The sequence below is a fragment of the Seriola lalandi genome, unplaced genomic scaffold (genome assembly GCF_002814215.2).
Source record: "Seriola lalandi dorsalis isolate HSWRI2012SDOR001 ecotype SW California unplaced genomic scaffold, Sedor1 jcf7180002054278, whole genome shotgun sequence".
NCBI lineage: Eukaryota > Metazoa > Chordata > Actinopteri > Carangiformes > Carangidae > Seriola > Seriola lalandi.
In genome coordinates, this window is record NW_019524831.1 from 531,335 (window position 1) to 547,504 (window position 16,170).

Sequence of the window (16,170 nt, forward strand, 5' to 3'; positions counted from 1 at the left end):
AGATTGGACGGTAATAAAGCACATCTTAAAAATTCATGACACACTAATTTTCAAATGGCTCTCCAGATTGCCATGGAGATATGAAGTCCAGTGTGTGTATTAAAGATCACAAATATACCAGCACTGCCTGGGCAAAAAGGCCATCTTCACTTTTACATATCGATATTTTCAATCTCTAAAAGGTTCAATCTATTTAATGTGTTGATGCAACAAAACACGCCATCATGTTTCAAAAGACCGTGACTGCTTCAAAGCGCAAAAATGGTTTGTTACAACACGCAGCAGTGGGTGTTTTATTACCCTGTGTTGTCAGCAATGAAAACGCTTCAACTGTCTGCCACCACATTCTGAGCTTCTCTGTGTGCACTATTCTCCCGGGAGAAAGATGATACTTGTGTTTGAGTGTTTGTTGTGTTGAAAAGCCGTTGGCAGAGAAAAGAGGGCTATCAAGGAGAGTCAAATTAGCCATAAGTCATGGATAACAGACTCAGAGACCTCCCCTTTAGCATTGGCCTTGTATATCAGTTGTCCCAGCCTCAAGGGGAAACATGTAATTACCAAATCAATGATCAACTGACACTGACCATATACATAATTTCCTCCCCAGAATGCAGAGGCCTATACAGTGAGGGGCCAAGAGGAAATGGGGCTTAGAGTCTCTAAACAAGCTTCAGCTTGACTGGAGCACATATTTTACAATTTGTCATAATCCAGTTATAGTCAACCAGAACCAAAACCTCCACAGAACATTAAACCGGGCATTTGGAAGATCTATGAACTGCAATAACAGCACTGAAGCATTAAAAAAAAAAAAAAAAATGAATAAATAAAGTGTTACTCTAAGTAGTGTCATGAAATAAAAATAATTTCCTGTTGCAATTTAATCATATGGAATAACTGCTCAAAATATTAAAGTATTAAAACTACATTTGCAAAAAACTGAAATGAATTGTATGAAACCTGACCCACCACTAACCATTTCCTTAAACAGGCCTCTTAAGCATTCTGTCTATAGACTTACTTTTTTAGCTGCAGCCAAACAAGTGTATGAAATGTGCCAACATTACAAATGCAATTTGTTGGAAAGTAGTGGGTAACAAAATCATGTCCTGCATGTTCACAATAAATATATTTGTAAAGATATGTGAAAACTGAAAAAAACATTTTTTTCCCTTTGAGATCTTGTCCTGGAAATATAGTTGTTTATTATAATATGTTGATGATTGTATCCTAGTGATGATTAGTGTAGTCTGGACATCCTACAAGCTAAAATGTCTAATGAAGCAAGCAACTGAATGAGGGATATCTGGTGTTATTTAGTTTGGCAGTAGTTTTAGCCTTAGTTTACGTAAATCACTGTTATTTTGAAGATGTATACAGTCCTAAATTATGCTTTAATGACTCCTCTATGTGATATTAATGCTTATAATTTACTTCATCATAGTGACTGCAGTATGTGATTACACGTGTAAAAACTATGTGGCTAAATTCTAAAGCGTAAAGAAAACTTGAATGTCTTAAATAGCTTTTAAAAAAGCTATTAAATCTCACTCCTACATTCAGTGTAGTGGTGTAGTATATTTCTTTAATTCAGGCATAAATTTCTGCCTCAAAGATCAAACTCTCAGAATCTCAGTCAGACAATGAGAAGCTGACGTCTAATTTCCCATCCACTCTGTGCTACACGGGAAACAAATCAAAAGTCGAGATTGATAAAAAAGAAAAGGACTGTGACATACTCCAAGGAGTCCTTTGAATATCTTAATCACAGACACACTAAAAACAAGACCCCATCATCACACCAAATAAAACATAATAATTACAAGAGGCAGGCAGGGAAGTGAAATGCAGAGAGAAAACATGTTTTTGTCATTCAGCCGGTAGTCCCTGAGACAACAGCTGTTGGATGCTGCAAATACTCCTGAAGTCTCCATAATCATGGCGTTATTGAAGTGAGGACAAAAAGGGCACTAATTGCAAGGGAGCAATCGGAACGCAATAGGTTACACACCCGGGTGATGCCGCACAATGCAAACGCTAAAGAGGGAGCTGGGGGGAAAAAACATTCTGAGCACAACAGTGCGTTGTCGCTCATTTTCAGGCAATTACCTTTCCTCGTTGTCAACAGTTTTAATAACCTCTACCATTTCCAGAAGACTTTTTGGTGCAGTTAAATAATTCCACCTTTTTAATATGTAATTACTAGTGCTGGCATGCATAAATAAAGAGGTCCAGCTCCTTGAGACATGTCAGTGTATTGTGGAGCACCTGCACCTCGTGGTGGGCTTTCTTTAACTGACACCTAATCATTATTCCACTTGGTGAACATCTCTTTTAGTCACCTTATTTGGTCATGTAAACAGTTGCTATAAATATACTGTAGGTAACCTAGATGAGATGTGCTTCATCTGAGATTGTGACAGGGAACACATCCTCTGCTCCAGTACTTCCTTCCTTGTTTCCCTCCATCCTCTTTTCCTTACTTCTCACAGTACCTCCTATCTATGTTATTGTATTCCTCGTATTTATACCACAAGCAAGTGAAGGTTGCAGAGTTAAATGCTAAGTCAAAACTATTACAAACTGTGCAATTTTTAAGTGAGAAAAACAGATGCAGTGTGCAGGTAACTTTTTGTGAGTTTTATCTTTTACCTCAGGTGGCTAAACATGCTGACCTATGTGACCAGGAACCTCTCCCTTATCCCTCCCTTTATCTGCACTGACCAATGTGTTAATCCCACAGTGTTGACCTGGCCATTCTGAGAAGCTGTGTACACACACAGCACCCTGACCTCTTTAAATAGGACACGTGTCTATCAAGCATATATGAATTAACCATCCCCAAGAGGCTTCACCTCCTGAGCTGAGCAGCATGTGACCTCTCCCAATCCATTTTACTGCGGCACTCTGTGGCAATCAGGCTTGAATTATTAAAGTGAGCAGTGAGCAATGATCAATTCATTGCGGCCCTTGCTCGCAGACTGCCCGGCCGTACTTCAGCAGAAATGACATTGAGAACACTTGAGTATGCTTCCAGACAATGCACATAAATGTGAAATATGTCAGACCCAATATGTCAATAATCATAACTGTACAGGCTGAGGCCATGTCCAGGCTAATCCTACAGAAATGCTGTTAGATGACTGTGGGGTGAGCAGGTTTCAGCGCTGCGATGCCTTACAAATGTTTTCTTGAGAGAAAGAGTGGGTGAAGTTGAGAGATAGACAAGAGACTGGTATGTTGCATGCTGATAAGTGCTGTGCATTACTAACTTCTGTACCTTCCTCCCAGTGGAGCAGGCCTTTGGTATGAATGTTAACAGTAAATATTCTGTGCATATTTTTTTTAACATATCTTGAAGAAACACGACCAAAGACTTGCAGGCCTTATAGTGGGTATTGGCCAGAAAAAACCCAAGACTCAAAGTGAAACTGCAGCCATAACCCACTTTTATCTACACAAATTAGAGAGGGAGAAAACAAAAGCAAAGAAGTTGAAAGAGAGAGAAAGATCGCAGGGAAGTATGCAATTCAAGGAACCTGGAAGTAGGAGGAGGGCAAGGAGAAAAAAAACAATCAAAACTTCGTGAGGAGGAGATGAGGAGCCAAGATAAACCAGTACTCAGAGCCCCCAAAACTGCAATCTCCCCTTAAGCCGGAGAGTGGCAGCTGGCAGAACAGCTGGTGAATAGGATTAATGTCAGAAGAATGAAATAAAACTCAACATATGTCCGAGCCTGAGGTGTTGGGACTGTGCGTGATTGTGCCCCCGATGGATGCCATGTGTGCAGCTGGAAGGAGCTGCTGTGCTGCTTCGCTCTCTACCCAACAAGGTCACTTTTAAGAACTAGGACCATTAAATGCTTGGATAGCAAAATGAACTTTTCATTCCCTCTAGTCTCCCTTCCTTTGCTTTAAAATCTCTATTCAGGCAGCAGAGGGAGTCTATTGAACATAGCCATTAATACAATGCACTCTAAAATTCATCCGGGAAAACAAACAATTACTACTTTGATTTAATTAAGGAAGACTAAATAGTATGCGTAGAAAAAAACAGACAAGGTCAAAGAGAAGTGGATGTTTTATTAAGATGGATAAAGATAAAACACAAACATTTTATTCTAATATAATTTTTTTTAAACAATTTCAATTTAATAATCAGCTTAATAAAGCATTTAATAAAGCGCAGTGTCTCAAGTGCGACATTGATTAATTTTTTCCTTTTTTTTTTCTTTTTTTTTTTAAGATATAATGCGTCTTTGAGTGTGTGCAAGCATTCCTGTGTTTGGTTTATTAGAAAGAAAAAGTAGACATTACTTCTAGAATCTCAGTGGTGCTGATGAGGGGATCAGCACTTGTGAAGATGAACATTATGAGGGGAAATATGTGGACTTGATTTCAATTTATAATTTCCATTTGATGTCGGTAATCATTAGGGTCCACACACTGTAATAAATTATAATAATTTTACACAAAAATTAAATTACTGGGTACCTTGCATTGGAGAGATTTTTTTGGGTACCCTGCAATTTAACTGTCAGATATAAACTTGCCTGCTAATCAATGCTCGAAAACATTCACATTTATTCATCTATGTTAAATTAATAGATGTGTGAAGAAAACGTGGAGTACTGTGATCATGGCTGTTCAGTGTGATTTAGTAAATTAATGGGTGTCTGACTCTACAAGGACAAAAAGAGACTAATAGGATCCACATGAATGCATTACAATTTGCAGTGAAGCCAAGTGTCTGGTATAGACATCGAAACTTTATTTCATCATAAACGCTGGACGATGGCGATGCGCTTCAGAGATTGAGCCATAAGATGAGATATTAAAAAAGCACAAATTACAAGAAAAAGCTGGGTAATATACTGTACTTTTGGTAACACAACATGCTCTAAATAAGTTCAGTTTTGCTCGTGTGTGTGTGTGAATAAAGTATTTAGTTTCAGTAAATAAAAAAAAAAAATGCTAAGCTCACATTGAGAGCATTATTAATTTTGTAGTTCTGCAGTTTGGTCATTTTTGGAATCTCACAGCGAACTTTGTTTACTAATATGCCAGAAATCAGGATGCATACACACTGCTTACTGGACTATAACACCAAAGGTCATTATTTCTAAATTGTGTGATTACATTTCTCTGAGAGAAAAGAAAAGAGATGCATGCACAAAAACAAAAAAAAAACTCTTCCAATGTAAAACTTTCAAGAATTAATAGACATCTTTTCGTCGTCTTCTCTAACAGTGTGTCATCATTACAGATCTAACATGTTTACAACTTGATCAACAGAATTACTGAACAAATAAAATTCATTGGAAAGTTAAAAATAAATCTGGTATTCTGACTCTTGCCACTGGATAGAGAAATTATGAAGTAACCATAGCACCTCTAAAGGTTAAGCATTCCATCTCCTAGAAAACCCCATTCATTTGGCCACAACCAAGTGTCTCAATGTGCTGTTGTTCAAGTTGGTTCAGCAACAATAGAAGCTGTATTTTTCTATTCAACCGGCCCATTCCCTTTCTGTGGGATACAGCCATACGGACTAAGACCTGCTGGGCAAGGATGGAGAAATTTGCTTCTCATGAGCGACTGAGCTCATTGGTCCAGCTCACAACAGGGAAGCTAACAACAGGCTTACAGTATTGGCTTTGTTGAAGCAAAGTGCCACCCACCCAGAAGAAATGACAAAGGAGGAGGAAAAAGGAGGATGAGGTGTTCAATGATGGTTATAGGACATAAAATGATTGTATAGAGCCTAAAGATCCACTTTTCTTCTCCAGCTTTATGTTAATTAGGACAAGAATAACAAAAAGCCACCCCCAACAAATCCTAATTTCAAATGAAAACATACACATTGATTGAACTTTGTGATATGCAATTGACAATGTAGTCTAAAAAAGCATATTAACTGCTCATCTAGTGCAGACTTAAAAATTATACTGGAGGTACTTTCAAAGCGAGATGACGTTCGTAAAATGATTATTGTCATTGGCGCTCAGGCTTTGCAGTGCAATAAAACACATTTCTACTCATTTCTTCTGACATCCTCATCACATTGCCTGGCACATGTAATGTTATTGAACAAGGAGAAAGAAAAAGCATTGAGTGGGAGGAAACATCTGTTTCATCACAACTGATTAAAGAGTCTCTTTGTTCAAGAGGCAAGATGTCAAAGTTTGGTGTAAGACATTCATGCTTGATGTAAGGGAAAAACAATGCAAATATGTTAATAGGCTGCATCTACGCTAGTTGTCATGTTTGCTTGTGTCAAGGCGGATCTCTTGGCTGGATGGCTGACGTACCTCTGACTTACAGAACAAGCCTGCAATGTGCTCTGAAATCATTAGCAGGCCACAGAGGCTGTCTGTGCCCAGGGTGTGAGTTACACTCGCACTATTTTGATCTTTGGTCAGATGACACCGGCTCTTTTGTCAAGTTATGTGTGGAGAATGCTTGGGAGCTGAATGCGACAGCTAGGACAGTGATACTGAGCTGGCACACAAGTCTCCCAGTGTAACCCTACTGCAGGCATTCACACACACACACACACACACACACACACACACACACACACACACACACACAGCAGGACACATGTGCCCTCCCTCGGCCCCCCATCCCATTGTGGAATAGCCCCAGTTCTTCCCATTTCTGACTGCCTCAGCACCTCCTCCTCCACTCTCCTGATTATAGGAAGTTGGTCTGTATATGTCCCTCTTCATGTTCCTTTTAACCGAACAACCAGGCTGATATTTCCCAAATCGAGGCTTTACAGCCCAATGACAAATATAGTAGCATTAATGGCTTCTGGCTTCTTATGTGTCAGCGTTTCACCATATCTGTGCACCTCCAAATACTGTGGTGTCACATAAAACAGTCAAGCCATTACAAACTGCTTCTGATTTAATCACCCAGTCACTCACATACAACACAGAGGTAGATCTATTGTTTTTGAATAGGCAAAATTCAATATATTTTACAATTTTCCCAAATTGCTTTTGCACAATTAGTGATGTCACTGACAGAGAACATTTATATGCAGTTCATTATAAATGCAGTTGATGAGACATACCTACAACTAGCATGTGGGTATGTGAGTATGTAAAGACAAACAAGCCTCTGTGCAACGCTGGCTGTGATTTGTCTCTCAGAGACACCCGTTTCCTCCTATCAAGGGGTTCCTGTGCAGCCAGTAAGCCAGGATCACAATGGGAGTTTTGTGCTGCATGGGTGCAGGGGGACACGCTCAACAGCTGAAACCCAGGAAGATGGCCCGTGGAATGCTCCACAGCAGTTGCTACTGTTGACTAATCGGAATATGAGAACTGGGGAAGGTGATCTTGAATGCAAAGAATTGCACATTGAAGAAGCAGCTGCTTGTTTTGTCATCTGAATGACCAAGACAGCAGAAAGGGTTCCCGTTTTGAAATGGGCAACAAAATCTATATCTTAGCTTGTGTAAAGTGAAACCTGTGTCGGCCTCCATCGTCCTATGGGGACGTGTCTGTGTTATGTGAGGGCTCTGTTTTGGAACAGATAGTAAATACATAATTCAGCAGTGGACCAGGCATTCTGGGTCCCTATTCCCCTCATACAGCCACTCCATTTAGCCCTGGGCTCTGATTTCAGCCTGGCAGAGGAGCAACCTTGTCACCGGAGAGTAAGACAGGGTAGGAGACAAAAATCATAGGCGGAGAGAAAATATTGATCTGTTTCAGGTAAGGGTCACAGGGCAGTGGGGCAAACATGAAAAAGGGGAGAGAAAAAAGGGAAGGAAAAAAGGGCAAAGCAAAAACTGGAGAACAAGGAAAAAGATGGGAAAGTGAGATTAGGGAGGAGTGAGGGGCAGGGAATCTTTTTTGTGAAAGTTCACATGTCAGGCTGGCAGGCTGCCCGCGGCATACAGCCGAAAAAATCTATTTAACGTCTGCTTCACAGGGTGACAAGAGGGTTGATTGGCAGAGAGCAGAGAGCCGCTTTTGATCATGTGTCTTAACAAGCGATTCCAGCTCATGTCTCTTCAGCCTGAACAGATCTACATTACCTATTCAAACAAAAGTGACAGACCAGAGCACTGCTCCGCTGGGCTGGTGCACCACGCCACAGGCCAAGAGAGAACACACACACACACACATACACGAGTGTGTGTGCATACACACACACAGAGACAGAGAGAGAGAAGTAGGCACCCACTGACATACTGTATGTGCAAGCATTCACACGCATACACACACTAAACTATATCGGCTATATGATCAAATAGATTACTTGCATCAAGATAAGTAGCTCGCTCAAATCATCTTGACAGAATAAACAACAGATTATTAAAGGAAATGGGAACATGCCACACAGGAGACATGGTTCTTGACTGATGTTTGGCCAGCGTGTGTGTCCTGCCAGGAGGGTCCCGGCCTTAGGCTGTCCGGTAGGATGCTGCACTCACAGGCAGCATAGAGCTATGTGTGAAGAATGCCTCAAAATCTGCAACCAAGGCAACTGGATCTCCAACCCTCATTGCATATGCATAGAGTCAGAGGCTCATGCTCAGATCATTATAACAAAGATTCCTATTAATTAGGTGGGATAAAGCAGAACCAGATGACATGGCAGCTGGGATGAGAGGAGAGGGGAGAAGGGAGGGAACTAAAAGAGGAGGGGAGAAAGTGCATCAGTCTGTTTGGGGGAAGGGAAGGGGTATTTTTAAAATATAATGCATAATATATGCAGCATTATATGTAATTACACTTCAGAAAACCTTTCAAAATGATTTTAAATACTACATTCAAACTAAATAAATTTCCAAAAATAAATCTCTCTGTGCTGTTAAACACCTGCATCCAATTTTCAGTGAGACTCCATGTAGAGTCAGCGCCGGTTGTGACACTGACAGGGGACAGTGTTACAACAGAGTCAAGAGTTCATCAGTGCTAATCAGACCACAGGCTTAGAGCTGATCCTATTCTCTTCCAAAGCTTTCACCCATCCCTGAATCTCATTACATGGCCTGTTGTAATAGAGGATAATGACTTGGGGCTACACACACAATGCTGATCACCCCCCCCCCCACTCAACCTACTGCACAATCATTATACAGTGATAATACACAACCTTGCCAGGGGGATTACACTTACAAATAGAGGAGAGGTGATGAAGGCAGGGGGAGAGGAAGAGACATCTAAGTGGTAACACAGAAGCATATATAGTACACACATACAACCCTATGCCCAGACACAATTAGTTCACGGTGGTAGGCCATGTTGTGCTATTTTAGATCACCTGTCGCTGTAATAGGAGAACTATTTTCTCTGTAGTCATTAAATTTCCTTCTACCTGAGATTAAAAAGGGGTTGCAGTTTGACTGAATTGTGGTATGGCTCCCCTTTGCTAAGCTAATTAGCCATGACTCTGTCAAAGGCTCCAGGTGTTGAATATTCTGCTTGAGCAGCTACTGAATCCACTCTAAAACAGCTATAGCCTTAAGGAGGGGCATCCTCTTTCTGGGTTTTTAAAATTTTTTTATTTGTTTGTTTGGGTTTTTTTTGTATTTGAATCGTAATAAATTTGACCTTTTGTGTGTCTGGTTGCCTTCTAGAAGGAGAGCTGGAAGATGTAGGGTTATTGATATTTATAGATTAAAGCTATAGATTATATGTGAAAAGTCTCCACTGTCAGTTTATCAGCTGTGTCAAATGTCCTCAGACCACACCTGTTCAAAGGCTGGATGGCCCTAGATTGCATGCAGCACTGTTTTCTCAACAGCATCTGGGGAACTGAGCTGTGAATCTGGATACCATAGCTATGGTAGTCAGCAATGATGAGCAACACTTCTTAAATGACCATGCATATTGGGTTGTGATCATCTAACGCTGTTATTTTTTTCAATTCGTTTGTTTGTTTTGTTTGCTTGTATATTTAGATTATTACTTTACCCACCAGACTTAAAAGAATGAATGAGACTGTATCTGTTTCAGCATACCAGTCAATATCACATAGATAATAAAATACATAACTGCATGTAATTCAGTGCTGGTTGTACTGGCAAGGACTCAACAAGTAGATACTGAGCCCAGGAAAATCCCTTGAGGCCAAGACAGGAAGCTGAAACCCAATTACTCGTCCTTGTCTTAGGGACGATCATAAAGACTCAACACACAAAGTATTTCTGTGTTGACTTGCACGGTATTGATTCATACTTTAGTGCATTATATTAAACTGTTCTAATTGCATGTGAATCAAATCAAGGTCACCTTGGCTTTTTATAATGGTGGCTATTTTTCTTTTTCCCCTAATACTTTATACTGACATTTTTAACTCTTGACAAGTGCTGTCTGGAGACTTATCCATAAATAATGCATTTACAATACCTAGTAAATAAACATGGGGCACAATCGTTAGCCCTGCTGGCAACTGGGCCTAATAGAGCTTTTACAGCAAAGGTGACTATTCAGCTAAATGCGGTGCTCGCTGCTGGGGGAACATTTTCATTCATTAGCACAGTCACAAGCACTTAAAGCACTTTAAGGACCAGAAATGGAGAGGAAGGGTGGAAGGATAGAGAGGGTGAAAGGGTACAACTATATAGAGATGAAGGGATGGAGGAGTTATACCTACAATACTGAGCAGGGCCTCTATTGTTATAGTGTTTATAAAGCATCATGATCAATTAAGGAAATTGGCCAATAATTTTAATTGGATGGAGAGTATTAGTTGAAGAAGTCAGAATATTAATATTTATTTATGTATTTGCTCAGGTATTGTCCTAACCAACAAAAATATTTTCCCACTTAGCCCTGACCATCGAGTTACTGTATTATCTGGCACAAAGGCGATTGGAACTTCATCTGTGTTTTTCACAGCATAACAAAAATCACATTATAAAACTCAACTGTATGAAGCACTGAAAAAGCTAATAAAGACAGTCAACAATATTTGGATACCATGTCCATAAAGCTTTTCAACCCAAAGCTTCCACCAGTGTTAACATCACTTTAAGTTGAATTTCATGTTCCATATATATATATATATATATATATATATATATATATATTCCAATTTATTGTGTAAAATAAATGTACCACAGACTATTCATTTGCCTCTGCACTTAAGGTCATGGTGTTTATCCTCAGTGTATCGGGACAATGAACTTTCTTGACCAGACAAGCAAGCCCAGAGAAGAATGGTAGCAGATGGTTAAGAGTCTCTGAGGACCCCGGTGATCCCGACCAGGCAGGCACCAAAGCAGCAGAATTAGACACAACAGTTGTCATGCTTATATTTAGCTCATCTGTAGCCTGTGCTACATTAGCAACATCATTAAGACAACAAATGGCTTCTCCAACCTTCTTGTGTGTTCTTTAATAGGATAATCCTGCCCTTTTCAATTTCCAACTGTGTCTCACTCCATAAAGAAAGACATAAGATTATGATTTGTCAAAGGTTTCTGTGAGGTTTTCCTCTGGCAGTTTTTATAAGAGTCCCTCTCCCTCCATTTTACAGTAATCACTGATCATCACCGCTGAAGCTTCCTCAAGTGCTCTCAAGAACAGAGTATCTCTCAGTTCCTGCAGCTTGGGGACAGCATACTGAACTTTGTGAGCCTCTTGTCTTCTGCTGTGTTCCCTGCTCAGAAACTAATTTCCTGCAACAAGGGAGTTTATTTTGGTGGCGATGATACACAGCGCATGAGGCAGACCAAGTCTCTATTATTAACAGGAGATTAAAACAGCTGTATGGCACTCTAAAGCACCCTCTCCTCCCTGTACTGACATACGGCCCTGGATTACAAGCTGCACTTGACCATTTAAATTACTGCAACAACCAGCCTTCACCAGCTGGGGCTCATTACCATAACACCCGCCGCTGCTAACATAGAGCACTGCCCTGAAAATCAACTCTGCAAGAAACAAGACACATATGAAATATAGTCTTACCTAAGGGTATAACACAGATATAGCAGCAGAGCAGCTTTGCTTTTTTTACTAACCAAAATTTGTCCTGGAAGTTGCTGTGGGCAGCCAGATCTAAACCCAATTGCAAGAATGAAAACATCTGACTCAGGCAAATGTATCTGCTGTATTGTAAAGTGATTGTGATATTCATTAGGGCCTTTTGCCTTTGGATTTTGTTTTATTATACATTTTGGTAAATTGCCTATATCAGTGGTCATTAAGTAATATAACAGGTATTGATTACAATATAAATAGCCTCAATGGGCATAAAGGGTAAAACTAGAATTACTGCATCGTGGTTGTATGTCTCCGCCAACCACCCAAGTTGCAGGAAATATGGTCACATCTCTCCCTCCTGAATTACAGCATTGAATAATGACCAGAAGAACATTATGATGTCACAGTGAAATTCACCTTTGACATCCTATTAGACATTTATGTTAAATTGTGTCATAGCATATGAATTTGTGATTTATGGCCAAAAACGTGCTTTGTGAGGTCACAGTGACCTTGATCTTTGACCGTTAACCATCAAAATCTAATCAGTTCATCCTTGAGTCAAAATGGACATTTGTGCCATATTTGAAGAAATTCCCACAAGGTGTTACTGAGATATTGCATTAACAAGAATGGGAAAGACGGACAACTGAAAACATAAGCCCTGGCTGTTATCAGCGGAGAGGCATAAAATACATTTTGACGTTTGTTGATCATTTTGATCCAATTCAATAATTCAAACTTTTCAGTTTTCTTAATAATCTCCGCTTTGTTGGTGTTCAGATGAATAAGGACTGATTGTTCTGTCTTTTATTATCTAAACAACATGACAAAATAATCACTCCCCATATCACAATGTGGCTAAATGATTATCTGCTGAGAGGCCTGTGATGCTCTGATACAAAGATCACCAAACGAACACTTAAAAAAGAAGTGGCAAATTATTTTTAGGCTAACAGAGGTCTAATTTATTCGTCTGATGAAGTGCTTAAGCTAAGAGCTCCCCAGACACTAAATGAGACACATGCATTCCCAAGGGGGTTTAACATTTGATTGGATGTAGTTATATTACTACAGCCCTAATTAAGAAGGGGGATGTGTTTCAGCAGCTCTTTCAAATATTTGTTTTTCCGCCATACCCTTGATAGACTGCAGGCTGTGGGAGGGAGAGCCGAGCTGGGTGAAATGGGGTGCAGATATGACAGAGACCTAACAGTCTTATCATATATTATTATTTTTTGCGCTAGTAATAGTAAGGAAATAAAACCTATGAAATCTTCATGGTGTGTCGAATAAGATGAATTGATTAGGCACACAAAGGTAAAATCCAGAGAGAGGCTTGGGTTGTTTGTGGGTAGTGAACTTTGATGAACAACTGTGCAGAGTGAAAAGTGTTCTGTGTGGAGCAAAATAAAGAGAGGTAATGTTCCTGGCATCGGGTCAGCACTATGAGTTTTATAGTCAAAGAGTTTGGCTTGGCACGGAAGAAGACCACACTTATGCTGAGGTGCACTGCCACACAGTCTTTGTCACATTGGAAGAGGTTCAGAACAAACTGGAAACACTGTAACGTCAGAATTCCCAGCTTGTGTGTTCCCGGATGAGTGTACGAGATGGAGAGATACAAATAAAAAGAGGTGGACGGTCAGAAAATTATAAAAAGAAAATGGGAAAAATTTAGGATGAACAGGCGCATGTAGGAGGAAAAAGGTATTCCTACGCCCATACCCGAAACACACACACACACACACACACACACACCGTACCGTCTTGCTCTGTCTTTGTCATCTCCTCCAACTTCTTCTGCTTCAGCGTGTCCACTACATCTGCCAGGCTTCCTTTGCGGCGCTCCGGAGTTCCAAACGCTGATCCGCTCAGCAGGTCGCTTCGCTCCCGGGCCCCCTCCTCCGGCTTGTGTGGGGAAGTAGAATTGTTCCGGAAGGAGTACAGGGAACATACTTTATTGCTGTCAGATTCCTGTAAGACAAACAAAAGTTGGAAGGGGTGACAACAAGGAATGGGATTTGTATTAAATGATGAGGGTGTAACTGTGTTCTGTCAGGGCTCCAATGAGCTTTTTGACAGGTTTTCATTCAAATGCAGTGATTGCTAGGTGTTTGCAGCTCAGGGGCGATATGGCCATATCAAATGGCTCCTCTCTGGCTTTCATACGGCAGCTTCTTCAACAGAGCTAGCTGCTCCGGTAAATGAGATATGACAAGTGAAAAATTGAGATGAAATGATGAGGTATACTTTCATAGGGCATATCCATAATGTGCTCAGGCTTTACTTTTCATCTGCATAGACTACACAGAGAAACCTCCCAACTGTAATTTCTCAAATTGCTTTTGAGTGTGCATTTGTGTTAGGGTGACTGCTGTGTAATTTGTTCATTTTCTACTGGAGACCTATTCTCAGCTGAGTGCCTTGAGCCATCGTACATCTGTGTCCTGTCTCAAGCTGTTGTTGTTTTTCAGTCCCACCTCTGTATGGTTTAGTATTTAACTAAGGGTCCTGTCTCTGACTGACTGGCTGAGTGCTCCCTGTGCACAAACAGAGACATAAAGGAAATGGGGAGAAGAATTGGAGAGAGCTTGAGGGGGGGGGGAGAGGGAAAGAAAACTCTGCACATGGGAGTGTACAGTCAGCACACATGCACCATGGCTGAGGGTTGTGTCTGACAGAAGGTGGTGTTAATTATGGTTTTTGGAGTCTGAGAATGCAGAAAAGTAGCTAAGCAGCCAGGAGTTTGCAGCCTGTTCCCCAACGAGGGAACAGTTAGTTCTGATTTAAGCTCTGGCCCTCATAGTGAAGAGAATAAACATGACACACATCTGTATCCAACACACGCTGCTCACCCATCGTGGAAAAGTGAGCTTTAATCAACAGCAGTGTGATAACAGAGTGTAATGCAGCAGGGTTAAATGATACAACCACGTCTGGAGCCACTGACAATCCTAAATAAAAAATCAAGAATGCGGTAAACTGGGCAGGAATGTTGACAGTGCCAATTTCTCATCCCTGCGTGGCATGTCGAGCCCCAGGCAGAGTTGCAGTGGTGTGTAGGACGGTCTGGTACCAAGCGCCAGGGTGGCACGACCGACCCGCCTACTCTGCACCTCCCGGCCCTGTGTTGGATGATTATGCAGTGTGGCAGAGACAGTGGAGAGTGCTTGAGGGGAGTGGAGCAGTGCTGGGTTAATCAGCTGGCGCGGGTTCAGGGCACAGCCCACACAGACGCATGGCACAGCAGTGGAGTCAGGTAATCAGCAAAAGCAACACTCTCATTCCTTTCGCCTTATGCCTTTCCCTTTTCTTCTCTTCTCTCTATCTCTCCCTGTCCTCCTCCATTTTACCTTTCCTCTCTCTCTTTTTTTTGCTCATTTTCTCTTTTTACTCTCTTTGTGTGACCTTCCTCTCACTTACTCTTTTAACCCATCATTCCTTTTAGGTAACTTCTTAACATAAATCCAAGCTGAAACATTTACACTCCTTACAGTGCAATATATCAGTTGGCATTCTCCTTATGACACAAGATCAAGGCTATAGGAGACGATAATATTGAGATGCTCATTCATTCAACCGTTGACATTTAGAATAGCCATCATTCACCCATTTATGATGTGATGTACTCAAATCTGTTGTCAGACTTGTATAAGCCTTTCATATTTCTTGAGGTTAATTTGATGGCTGCTAGCCTGGTTTATCTCAGTAAAAGACCTACTTTAAAAATCTCATTTTGACCTACAGTTTTTATAAAGGTGTTGTCGACACCACCACTCTAAGCTCATCAGTTACATGACTTTCTTTTTCTCTGAGAGGATTGATAATATAACATAAAACAACCTTCGCAAGGATTTTCTTAAGATGTTTAACGGTATAATGTGCAAAAAAAAAATTACAACTGCATTTAATATTATAATTTCATCAAATGTGATGATTGGGTTTTTGTGTGTCACCTCTAATATTTTTTTTCCATTTTATCTTATTGAAGATGGTTTGTTTGTTCATATTTTTCCATCATTCAGGATTGATATGACTTGACTTTTTGTTGCCATTTTTTAAGGAAAACAGTACTTTAAAGAGGTGCTATATAAATAATTAGTAGTATTCCAGTGCTTATAATTTTGTTTAAATATTGGTTGTAGTGGTAGGGAGTCATATAGATTTTCTGTGTTTTTCAAACTTGCTAAAATCCTGTTATTGACATGTAACAT

At 40.4% G+C, this 16,170-nt stretch overlaps 1 protein-coding gene across 7 annotated transcripts in view; it reads right to left on the reverse strand.

Moving 5' to 3' along the window:
- The window catches only part of sox6 (SRY-box transcription factor 6), a 134,872-nt gene that overhangs the window by 70,675 nt on the left and 48,027 nt on the right, over positions 1 to 16,170 (reverse strand). For all 7 annotated transcript variants that reach the window (XM_087173761.1, XM_023405537.2, XM_087173759.1 and 4 more), the window contains one exon: positions 13,720 to 13,930. In XM_087173761.1, the coding sequence (XP_087029887.1) occupies positions 13,720 to 13,930 (211 nt within the window). The remainder of the gene's footprint in view (positions 1 to 13,719; positions 13,931 to 16,170) is intronic.